Consider the following 12359-nt stretch of genomic DNA (forward strand, 5'->3'; position numbering starts at 1 on the left):
CCGCCCCCGGAAGCGCCTGCCTCACTCATTTCAGCGCTCATGCTGGCCATAATTCACTACGTTGCACCAGAACCTGCCAAAGAAAATCGGGTCTTTTCCAAGCTGGTCCCAAACAGCGAATTAACCAATCTAGCCAAAGTCAGCTGGAAGAGGGCGAGTAAGGAGCCTTGCCAACAAGATGCACAGCCGATCTCGCCAGCCCCGAACCTAGATCGAATCAGTAGCTTTGAATAAAAGTCAGAGAACAGAAAAATGCGAAAATGTTCGAGAAAATCTACAGGCCCGCTTTTTCCTAATGTTCACCCATAGTCGGCCACATCTATCAGAGCTTGCATGCATTCTGAGCTGCTGTAAGCGGCCCTGCACATGTGCTTTAAATGTAATGCACCACTCCGGGAGGTTTCATTTTTGCTTCTTCAGTAAAATATGAATTCTAAACCTCTAAACCTTAAATATATTGTTTTCGACTTGATTTCTTATTAAATGGTGGTTTTTCGTCATGAGAACATTCTTTAACAGCTAGGGCCTGGTTCAAAAAGAGGTGTTGTGACTTACTCCTGCAGTACCCTGGCCTACTCCTGAATTCCAGGAGTAATCCAGAAGTAGGTCAGGAATGCTCGCAGCTGACGCATGCATTTCAGGAGTAAGCCTTGAGTAGATCACTGACAGAATACCAGTAACAAAAATAATGTGTGAACAGAATATCGTGTCAAAAATATTGAGGTCCAACATTTCGAAACGGTAAGCGCAAAGAGGTAAGTATAGAGTTACAATTCTTAACTCCATGTCTACAAACCTACAAGATAGATATATATTGTCAAGGTACATATAGGTGGAATTATATATAGTAAAACTTTAAAAACTTCCCTTCACAGTACTTTTGCCCTTGATATTCTTGACACAATATTTTTCCCATACAATATTATTTTTTCTAATATTTTGTCTAATCACCCCATGAGTACTTCGAGACTAAGTCATGCATCCTTATAGGAAAATGCTTTGAATCAGACTCATGCACCTTACTCACGTTAGGAGTACAGGGCATCTATTCACAGATCTCTCCTAAGTTCTACGTACGTGTAGTAACAGCCTGTCCAGGTGTGCTTTATGGTCTTTGATTTTTGGTACAGTTTTTCCTGCATTGCCATGGAAAAAAACAAAACTATATAGACATGAATCTGAAGGCAACACCACTGTGTCCGTGGAGTAGCAAGGGTGTCACACATCTTAAAACAAGTAGAGACCCCCGACCCCATCGTGCAATGTTGATAGCTTCCAACGACCTTGGGTGCTGCTGCCACTGTACCTGCTGCAGTAAGGACAGCCACTCCTCTGAATTACATGACTCAGGACAACATGGGATCTCTGCATTGACCTTATCATGCATAGAAACAGGAGCCACTTTGAAATGCTCGAGCGTGCTCTCAAGATGGTGTCGTACAGTTGCTGTCTACAAAAAAGTTCTTTGTGACCATTCAAACAAATGTATTCATCTTTCAATTTGTGCCAAGGGATTGATTGGTCCTCTGGTGAAACCCAAAGCTGAGGATGCTGGGTTCTGCTACATCCTTGACGAAGCCAGAGCCTGCAGGCAGTGGGACCCTGGAGCAGTAGCAGAGAGCATGGACAAGTGTTATTTTCCTTAGGAGAACAACAGAGGTACATCTAGCTATTACAAGAGAACCTGTGGCGAGATGTTAGAGCTAGGAGAGAACAACAGGAGTGTTCTCTTCCCCTCTTTCATGTGCAAATCTCAGCTTGAGTAGATTTATGCATGCTTATGGTCAGACATATAATTTATTTGTGAATAGGCCCCAAACGTCCTATTTTAAAGCACTGAGCATGCCTATTTTTAACTGTAATGCAAAACCTTTGTCAAGCCCCCAACATGAAGGGCGAAAGGTGTGCTACCTTTGTTCATACCGGCCACAGGTCCCATGTATGGTAGTTTCGGCAATACCCATAAGGCAAGAGCCCGGCAGAGCAGCAAGTGACCCCCTTCACCATTAATCTTCAAAGTTTGGTCCCATTTTTACAGTGGCTCCTTTACATTTTTTTCATTTTCCTGACATCCTCGTACATTTCAAAATGTTACAAATTAAAGAGGAACATTAATAGAGCTATACAAGTGCTAAAAAAATCGATTTTTTTTTCAAATAACTATCTTGCATTAAAAAAAAAAAACAGCATTCCCTATTTTACCCGTCACAATATGAAAAGCTACCATCTCAGGCCAAGAAGCAATATTTGGTCCATGATGCCAACAAGGCTAAATTCTTCACCCACACATTCCTACCTAAAAAGCATTGCATAAATGAGGGGTTTCTAAAGTGCATATTTACAGTCCCATCAACCATGAGTATATACAGCAGAAAGGCTAGTGCAATTTCCTGCCTTCATATGCAAAAACTAGTGTTTAAAAAGAAAACTTTTTTTTGGACAATGGTAAAGTTCAAGGCATGTCCTTTTTTATAATAAGAGTCCTTGATCATAAATATCTTATAAAGTGACCCTGGAGTATATTTACGTGCATGTGTTGCCTGAGTTCAGATGTTTAAAGAGCGGCTCTGTACGAGTTGGTGTAGAAGGAACGTCAAAGGAAGGTCTGTTCCAATTTTGGAGAGAGTACTTCTTTGCAGTGTGTTCCTTGAGGTGCTACTGAATCTACTGAGTCTTTCTTCTATGTCTCCCATGGGATCGCTGACAATATATCACAATGAATAAACATGCCATGGAATGAACCTTTGGATCACACATCTTTGTCTTGTCGAGTCTAGCTGATGTCCAGTTTTGCCTGAATATTTAGCTTGACCTTCAACGTCATTATTTTGTGCTTTTCGATCAATTAAAAAAAACGTGTCATCCAGAGCAGAGATATCCATTTTTCTGCTATATAATTTAAATTGCTGCGTGTAAAAAAATAGTCCGGCATTTTCAAAGCAATTTTATATTCAGTTTTCTTTTTTCCCCTCAAGGATCCAGGTTGAAGGCTCTTAATAACAGGTCCAAATCCCCCACATTGGCCGCTTGAAAAAGTTCTGGCTGGTCCATCATCGAGAGGGCGATCCTAAGGGCCGCCCATATGTTGCCTGAAATTGCGGGATGTGGGACTTGTTGCTGAATTCTGCTCTTTCTCTGTAAGCTGAGAGCCGTGAGGAAATTGCTTGCAGCCTCCCTGAAAGAAATATAACATAAAACGGTTGATTTAGACCTGGTGCTTTGCCTCATAGAGCCCAGACTACACCAATAGGTTTAGGAAAAATCTTTGGATAGGACATAACTTTTACAAGAAACATAGCAAATTCACAAAATACTGCATCAAAATAGTTAAGTATACAGTGAGGTGCCACCAATAAATCTACTTGAAGTAGTGCTTTTTCAAGAACCAGGTGTCCATTTTAGGTCCATGTCCATGAGCTCCATGTAAATTCATTGCACATAACTTTATGTTACAGGATTATCTTAAAAATGTAACATGGATCCTGCTGACCGACCAGAACTATGTAGGACACCCCTGTTGGCTAAATCGTTTCAGGAGAGGAACCCAGCTTCTTTTATGCAGCAGAGGAAGACTGAAAAACAATGCATTTAGCTCTTCGTAGGGTATGCGAATGGCTTCAAGATTTTCAGTTTTGTCATCCCAATGCCCGGTTAGTGTCTGCAGCTTCTATTAGTAAGTTGGCATAAGCACACAGATGATGTCCTACCATACTTCAATGCTATGGTTATAAATATGTTTGTTTACACTCTAACTCATAATACACAATAATTATTTGCCTTTTTTAAGATGCTACCTCTAGGACATGGTCATTTCAGAGCGCTGTGCAGGTGATAGCTGGTGCAGTAGGCATGTACGAAGGTACTTTAGTTCTGGGCTTGCATTGTTAGGTTTTAAGATCAGTCGGGTAATGTGCCACATGCGGAAGATGGATTTTTACTATTTATTTTGAGACCTTCCCGCAAATACAACATTTATTAAGGCACCCCAGCTCCCCTTTTCACTTAAGCCATTATAGGTCCAGTTTCTTTCCAGTTATCCAGGAGACTTTAGGGCTATCCGTGTCTTTCTTATTGGTTATGTGCTGCGCCCTGGTTGCGTAGAGGGAGATTCGTGCTTCTCGTCCTACCACCTGTGGCAGTGGTGGGGATATCATGTGTTTTCTCAAGATGAAAGTTGTTTGGTGGGTGTAATTCTTTGTTTTGGAAGCCAATTCATTTTCCCATGCTATAGTGGTACTTCAGTTACTTTTAAATTTGATGAAACCTGCTGTATGTACTTTTTTGTTCCAGGAGCCATTGCATTTCCCCTCATTATAATGGCAGTTCAGCTGCCTCTAAACTGGATCCAACCCAGTCCATCATGGTCTCTTCTAGGCCTTCCTGTTCTAGTCAGGTGTTTTATATGAACAGGCTTGCAGCCATGACTTGTCACACATTGTTTTAAAACACTTCTGGTTTGCGCCTGTTAATTACCGGGTTATTTGCTGCTGGGTGCTCGTCTTGTTCCCCTCTTTTGGACTCTTGTTCTGTTTCTAAATAGCAGAAAACCTAGCTCCAGGGCTTAATTTGTGCTTTTTGTTTCCGGTGCTGAGAACCAGCACTTATTTTTGAGAGCCAGCGCTTATTCTTTTGCCTCAAGCATTTACTGCGCGCAAAAGACACATATGGGAAAGACGGGGGAATGGAAAAACAAAAAAGCGTCACAAAGGGTTAAAGCAGAAAGCTGTAAGAGTGAGCTGAAGGGGCACAGAGTGGCTGTAAATGGATTGAAGAGGCCCGATATGGCTTCAGGATTACGCCGCCTCAGAAGTTTCGCGTTCCCACATTTAATTGCAACAACTGCGTTTTTAAGAGGAGGGCTTTGGGCACCAGCATGTTTTTATTTACAAATGAAACACTTCCTAGCTCCAATCCAGCTGCTTCAGACCAGCAGTGAGGAGCTTGGTTAATAGATCACTAGTCCACAGCTCTAGACCAGAACTTAGAAGCCTGAGGCTACAACTACTAATTTAACATTTGTTGCCAATATTTAAAGGCTTGAAGACCGCAATTCTGTTGGGTAATTCCAGTCAGTGCTGACAAGTCTTAAAATTCTGCTGTGCCTCGGTGCATCCCAGTGGTATTTTAATGACCCATCACTCAGACTATGATAACTAGTCCAATGTAATGGCTGTCCAATAGGCTACCACTCAAAAGTTTTGTTTTTGCTTTGAGGCTTTTTTCTTTCTAATGTTTCCAGAAGCTACTTTCTATGTGGAATCCTTACGTAATTCATGTTTCTGCATGGGTTTAAGTAGGTCATTAATTTATACTTATATTTTTATTTAATATATTTTTCTCCAAATATAATTTCAATTTTTCAATACTTATATATTTATATACTTTTTTAAACTATCTGTGTATATAAGTATGTTGTGCATATGTGTCTGTTTAGTATTTTAAGGGGTGAGCCTCCCAAAACACCCTTTTTTATAAATACATTCTTTTGTTTTGGTCGGCTAATTATTTCTTTTTCATTTTTGGGGTGGGGAAAACCCCCTAACTTTTTATGCATGTGTACGTGCACACACACATATGCACAATATATTTGTAATGTGTATACAGTAGTGCCTTAAAATATATGTATTTAGCAAAATATTGCCTTATGCCTATTTCCAAAAATATATATGCATACATTTTCAAATTAATTAGCTTTAAAATGTACCTTACATTGGGTTGGCTGTGTGGCTAACTATGATGTCATCATGCTTCAGGAAACCTGGTCGGAGGGGCTGTCTGTGTGGGATGGGTATGACAGATATGCAATTCCAGCTGTGCAGTCTCTTGGTGGTCGCTCGAAAGGTGGCCTGGTTACCCTAATTCGCCTCTCAAAGATAGTGGATGCCTTTCAAATTAACTGTAACCATCAAGGTATATTGCTGGTATGGGTACTCTTCTCTAATCATTTTAATATATTATTGGTCAACTTTTATAATGCTGTGTGGGATGTGGGGTGCCAAATTGGGGCCTTGTTCTCTGTTCTCCAGGTTATGAAACATAGAATGGAGAAGGTGGGATTGGAATTTCGTGGCATCATCTCTGGTGACTTTAATGCCAAGTTGGGCAGGTTTAGCACTGTGGTTAATCCCTTCATCCGTGACTGCGAGGACTACTCAGCGCATGGTCTGCAGGACTCTAGAGTCAGGGTTCTATTAAAAGAACTCAGGAAGATGGGCCTCTTAAATTTTTATGATATTGAAGCAGTAGGCACCCACCAACTTCCAACCTATGTGGGAAGAGGGTCTGGATCCACCATTGATTACAAATTTGTGTCTCCTCCTATGAGAGACCTGGTGATTGGGGGCAAAGTTTTAGGCGAGTGCTTTAGCGATCATAATCCCCTTATACTGTCCTTTAAACTCCCTGGGGCCTTACGTTTACTAGGACGAGGTAGGCCTGTAGCGGTGGTGACAAAGGACCAGGGTAGGAGGCTTGGGTGGAAGCAAGTTGACTCTCAAAAAGTTGTAGGAAGGGCTGTGGGGGACAACTTACATCTATTTATGGAAATACTCCTGACAGAAGTGCCAAATCCCACGACTGTTATAGATGCAATAACAGTAGTAAATGCAGCAGTCAGAGACTGCCTCTTTTCAGTATGCAGCCACCCTAGTAAACGCAAATATGGCTGGTACGACAAAGCCTGCTCTGATGCAAGGGCAAATTTAAAGATGGCTACCAAGATTCACCCTAGAGATTGGGTTCTCGTAAAAGAAGCTAGAGTAAGGTATAAAAGGGCCCTGAGGGATAGTAAGCTAAAATATAAAGATAAAGCCTGGGAAGAGTTAGAGCGTGCTACAGCTTTGAAGGACCCTGGCCTGTTTTGGAAGGTGGTAAATAGAGGTTCCTTTGAAACAGAAACCTCTGAGGGCCTTGGCTGTAATATCGCCCCGGAGGCCTGGGTAACTCATTTCTGTAGAATATTTGAGGGTACCCCCCTAAGAAATATTCGGGAGAGCGTGTATGATGTGGCTCCTAACCTAGCAATCAGGTTTTCACTACAGGAGGTTATTGATGCGATACAGAGTAACGCACGTAATAAAGCTCTGGGCCCGGACTCGATCCCTATGGACCTGTATAAAGCTAACCCTCAGTTATGGGCACCCATTCTCCTAAATGTCCTCAATGCAGCCGTCACTGTGGGCATTCCTGCCTCTTGGAGACTGGCATGTATAGTCCCAGTGTTTAAAAAGGGTGATCGTAATGATCCTAAGTCTTATCGCCCTATATCACTCCTGGACTCCTCTGCGAAGATTCTGGGACGCATTATCCTAGGCCCCCTGGAGGCCTGGATGATAGGAAATAATATTTTTAGGAGGCTTGGGTGGAAGCAAGTTGACTCTCAAAAAGTTGTAGGAAGGGCTGTGGGGGACAACTTACATCTATTTATGGAAATACTCCTGACAGAAGTGCCAAATCCCACGACTGTTATATATGCAATAACAGTAGTAAATGCAGCAGTCAGAGACTGCCTCTTTTCAGTATGCAGCCACCCTAGTAAACGCAAATGTGGCTGGTACGACAAAGCCTGCTCTGATGCAAGGGCAAATTTAAAGATGGCTACCAAGATTCACCCTAGAGATTGGGTTCTCGTAAAAGAAGCTAGAGTAAGGTATAAAAGGGCCCTGAGGGATAGTAAGCTAAAATATAAAGATAAAGCCTGGGAAGAGTTAGAGCGTGCTACAGCTTTGAAGGACCCTGGCCTGTTTTGGAAGGTGGTAAATAGAGGTTCCTTTGAAACAGAAACCTCTGAGGGCCTTGGCTGTAATATCGCCCCGGAGGCCTGGGTAACTCATTTCTGTAGAATATTTGAGGGTACCCCCCTAAGAAATATTCGGGAGAGCGTGTATGATGTGGCTCCTAACCTAGCAATCAGGTTTTCACTACAGGAGGTTATTGATGCGATACAGAGTAACGCACGTAATAAAGCTCTGGGCCCGGACTCGATCCCTATGGACCTGTATAAAGCTAACCCTCAGTTATGGGCACCCATTCTCCTAAATGTCCTCAATGCAGCCGTCACTGTGGGCATTCCTGCCTCTTGGAGACTGGCATGTATAGTCCCAGTGTTTAAAAAGGGTGATCGTAATGATCCTAAGTCTTATCGCCCTATATCACTCCTGGACTCCTCTGCGAAGATTCTGGGACGCATTATCCTAGGCCCCCTGGAGGCCTGGATGATAGGAAATAATATTTTTAGTCGGGAACAGTATGACTTCAGGGAAGGCCTCGGCACGCAAGAACAAGGTCTCAATTTACTGATGATAATCAGTAAATACACGCAGGCCAGGAAAGGTACCCTTTATCTTGCATTTATGGACCTTAGCTGTGCTTTTGATAAAGTGAACCGGTCTTTATTATGGAAGAGGCTAATTCAGTTAGGGTTGGATCCTAATATTGTAGAGCTTCTCCGATATCTCCATTCAGGGACAGTTGCAAATGTGAGGGTGGGCCCTAATGGGGAATGTTCCGAGGCTTTTAAGCTCTCAAGGGGTGTGCGCCAGGGTTGTGTTTTGGCCCCTACCTTGTTCCTCTGTATACAAATGGACTGTCCGATTTTCTGATGGAACACTGTAGGGATGTCCCCAAGGTGAAGGGTATTGATATCCCTGTGCTGACGTATGCGGATGACGCGGTCCTCATGGCCCGCACGATGAATGTCTCCGAGAATTAGTTAGAGCTTATGTTATCTTTATGTCAGCTCTGGGACTGGAGGTCAATTTTAAGAAATCGCATTTTATGGTTTGTGGTAAACCTATGAGTAGGGTGGGGGAGCTAAGGGTGGAGGATCAAGTTATTAGCAGAGTCCATGAGTTCCCATACTTAGGGATCATTTTTGATGAGAAAGGATCTTGGAAACCCTGTATTGCTAGAAGGATTGTGCTTTTTCATGCTACAGTTGGTGCAACCTTTGCGGCTAGGGTAGGTAGTAAACCTATCAAACCCCTGCTTGAAATCTATAGGCGGAAATGCCTACCTGTCCTCCTGTATGGTTCGGCACTTTGGGGGTTTAGGGATACCCGAGCCCTTATGGTGGACGATAATCGTTTTTGTAGAAGGCTTCTGGGTGTTGGACAAAATATTCCTGGTTTTTGCCTTCACCTGGAACTCGAGCTTGAGTATGTACAGGACACTACCCAGCTGGCTCCCCTTCTGTTATGGATCTCAGTTTAGAGTAACAAACATGCCACTCTTAATAGGGATATTCTAAGGGAGTGTCTAGCCTGCGACAATGTAAAGCATATTCCCTGGCTGTCTCACATAAGGAAGATGGCACATGACCTGGGGCGGCCTGAATTGTTTGACTATCCCGAGGACCTGACTAGCTACGATAAGAAATGGGTTAAGGATAACTTTCTGAGAATCCAGGAGACCAAGAGGGAGGGGGAGGTTCTAGGGAAAAAATCGATCAGGGATTTTATTATGCTAAAGATGTGGGTGGGTCCTGAGCGATATCTTTTAGAAGTTAAGGATGTGAGGGAAAGGTCTCTCATAATCGCTTGGGGATCATTAGAAGTAATTTGTGCTTCCCCTTAGGTCAGTATGGGGAAAAATGTATTAGACCCTGCCCCTGTGATGGGGTGTCCCATCAGACCTTGATCCATTTTACACTGTTTTGTGTCTTTTATGCACCATTTAGAACTCGATTTCTATTACCGCTCCTAAGGCCCAAGGGTTTCGTGCAATACCGTCCTGCTTTTATGTGGCTGCAAATGGCCTCAGATGTATAGGTATGGAAGGGCCTGGGATCATTCCTGAAGGGAGCTACTACTTGGCGCAAAAATTTCGAATTTTTAGAGTGATTTCTTTTATTCTTTTTCTGTTTTTATGAATGAGGTTTTTACTTTTTCTTTTTTTATCTTTATATATATGTATATGTTTTTATGATGGGTGTTTTTTACCATATATGGTTTTTATTGGTATTTTTATAATGTATTGGTGATTATTTGTTGTAATGGATTAATTTTTCTTCAAACCGAATAAAGATTCTTCTTCTTCTACCTTACATTAGTTCATTGTATTATGTCAGTATTATACAAACATTAACTTTGCTTTAATATAAACTTTTCTACTGTTACAATTAGTTAACATTACTTTTCTAACTATCTTCAAAATTAATTTTAAATTAATCACGTTTTTACCATTTTACTATTACATGATTTATTATTAATTTCTGTGCAATTTCAATTATTTATCAATCAAAAACATTTAATTGATTCATCTCTACATATAACTAAACATATCTAAATATGTTGTTTAAACTTTACCTTTTGTATCCTTTGCACATTCAAACATGGTTTTTTTTTCTTGTTAAAATAAATTATTTTGATTGCGCGAGGAAGATGGCTATGGAATTATCCTTTGAATGCTTGGTGCTGCTGCATCACAGAGTTGTGAAGTAATGACGAGGGGGAGCATACCTAAATATATATGTGTATTGGAATATAATATAATATAATATAATATAATATAATATAATATAATATAATATAAATTGAATGTAAAAGACTTCTGATATAAAGGTAAGAAAACTTCCCACGTGATACAATGACTCCTGATGTAATGACGCCAAAGTGCTGGTAGCATGCACCTTTATTTAGAGTTTGACGCATGCTGGCCAGGACTTCATATGCTTATGAACTCACACTAAAGAGGTGAGCAGGACAACCAGCAAATTTTGGCGGATGAGCTCTAACTCTAAATCAGGGCTTAAGTATTTTTAGAGGTATAGCTGATTGGGGCTATGTACTGGACTGTCCAGAGAATGGTTAAACAGGTTAAGTATTAATTACATGTATTAGTCTTTTGGAAGAATTGGTATAGCGTTGCAGATTATTGTGAAAACTTCTCCAGAGTTGTAGAGCTTGGTACGGGAATGGCTAATTCTTTGGGCTGTTTTTTTCCTTTGAGGGATTTCCAGTAATAAGCATATCCTTTCTGAGAATAGTTTGGAGTAGGTGGTGTAAAAGTCCCCTAAATTTGTCCATATCTTTTGGAGGTAAAGGGGAAAATAACACCCTTGTGGGATAAAAAGGGGAAAAAATACAAATGTGAACAATTTGCAGCAGTAAATGTAGGGCAACAATAAAATCTACACTCCTTGAACATTTCCAGGCCGACTTCTGAGGATGGGTGTTAAACCCCAAAAATATAAAAATACACAAATTGCATGGATGTTCCTAATAAGTAGATCTCCAGTTTTCGCTGTTTTTTGGGTCCTAAACTACTGATTATAAAAAAAAGAAATTGAGGGCCATATTTACCAACACAACGCAATGCAGCAAGTCCCCTTGCTGTGCTGCATGAAAGGGCAGGAATACACTGTATTTAACATTGTGCGGCACATTCCTGTCCTTTGCCAGCACTGGCGCACTTTTGTTTGCCTCGTGCCAATGGTGCAAGGGTGCCTGCGTTGTAGGCAGTATTGTTTTTGTGCAGGAAAACAGTGTGTGCTGCGGAAGGAGGAAAAAAGGGGCGAAAACACATATTTCTCCTTGCTATGAGTCTCCTGGGGATGCATTCCAGAGTCTACCACTAATGATAACCCTTGGAATGCGCCAATATTCATGGAGCAGGGTAATGCAAGGCAGTGATTCATGCTGCCTTGCATTACTCCAGATTTAGCAAGTCATGCAGGCAACTCTAAGTGGCCTTGGTGACTTAATAAATCTCACTTAAGTTTTGCATTGCCCTTTCCCCTGTTGCGTGGCGCAAGGGCGACACAAAACCTTAATAAATCTGTCCCTGAATCTGAAGAATGAGTGCAATTCACTACTTTGCTCATCTGCATCCTTAACTGGTACTAAAGTCGAAAAGGGTCTAGAGATGGTGTAAACCACAGAGAGTGGCACACTGTAAACATACACCCAATCTGAAAGCATGCTGCAAGGCTTAATTCTCGTGCTAACTTGACTAATTCCCACCTGTAAGCTCCAAGGTTGACGCAGCTGATCCCTAAATTGTATCTGGAGCGGATGAAGCCGGGCTGTATCTCCAGGGCTCTCGTGTAGGCTTCTACAGCTTCTTCACTCCGATCTCCATTGGCTAAGGTAGCACCAAGGCGATTCCATAAAGAGTAGTCCTGAGTTTAAAATAAAAAAGGTATTTTAATTTAAAAGAAAGCAGGAATTTATTGAGCAATAACCAGAGATGTGTTATCTTGGACCGCGATCTTAGGTCTATTGAAAAGGTTTTGTAATATTTACTTGAAAACATCTATTCACGTACCTCCACTATCCTGGTTCTTATGCCAATGCAAAAGTGCTTACTTCTTTACATCGGTTTCGTTTACTACACCAGGTCATAAATCAACATGCAAGCAG

At 41.5% G+C, this 12359-nt stretch overlaps 1 protein-coding gene across 3 annotated transcripts in view; it reads right to left on the reverse strand.

Moving 5' to 3' along the window:
- Window positions 1-931: 931 nt before the first annotated feature.
- PEX5L (peroxisomal biogenesis factor 5 like) overlaps window positions 932-12359 on the reverse strand; it is a 746879-nt gene continuing 735451 nt past the window's right edge. Inside the window, exons 14-15 of one of the 3 annotated variants that reach the window (XM_069213089.1) lie at window positions 11961-12118; window positions 932-3175 (exon numbers count right to left, since the gene is read on the reverse strand). In XM_069213089.1, the coding sequence (XP_069069190.1) occupies window positions 2971-3175; window positions 11961-12118 (363 nt within the window). In that variant the 3' untranslated portion in view covers window positions 932-2970. The remainder of the gene's footprint in view (window positions 3176-11960; window positions 12119-12359) is intronic. The other 2 variants (XM_069213088.1, XM_069213087.1) reach the window with 2 other exon arrangements.

The sequence above is a fragment of the Pleurodeles waltl genome, chromosome 11, assembly GCF_031143425.1.
Source record: "Pleurodeles waltl isolate 20211129_DDA chromosome 11, aPleWal1.hap1.20221129, whole genome shotgun sequence".
Classification (NCBI taxonomy): Eukaryota; Metazoa; Chordata; class Amphibia; order Caudata; family Salamandridae; genus Pleurodeles; species Pleurodeles waltl.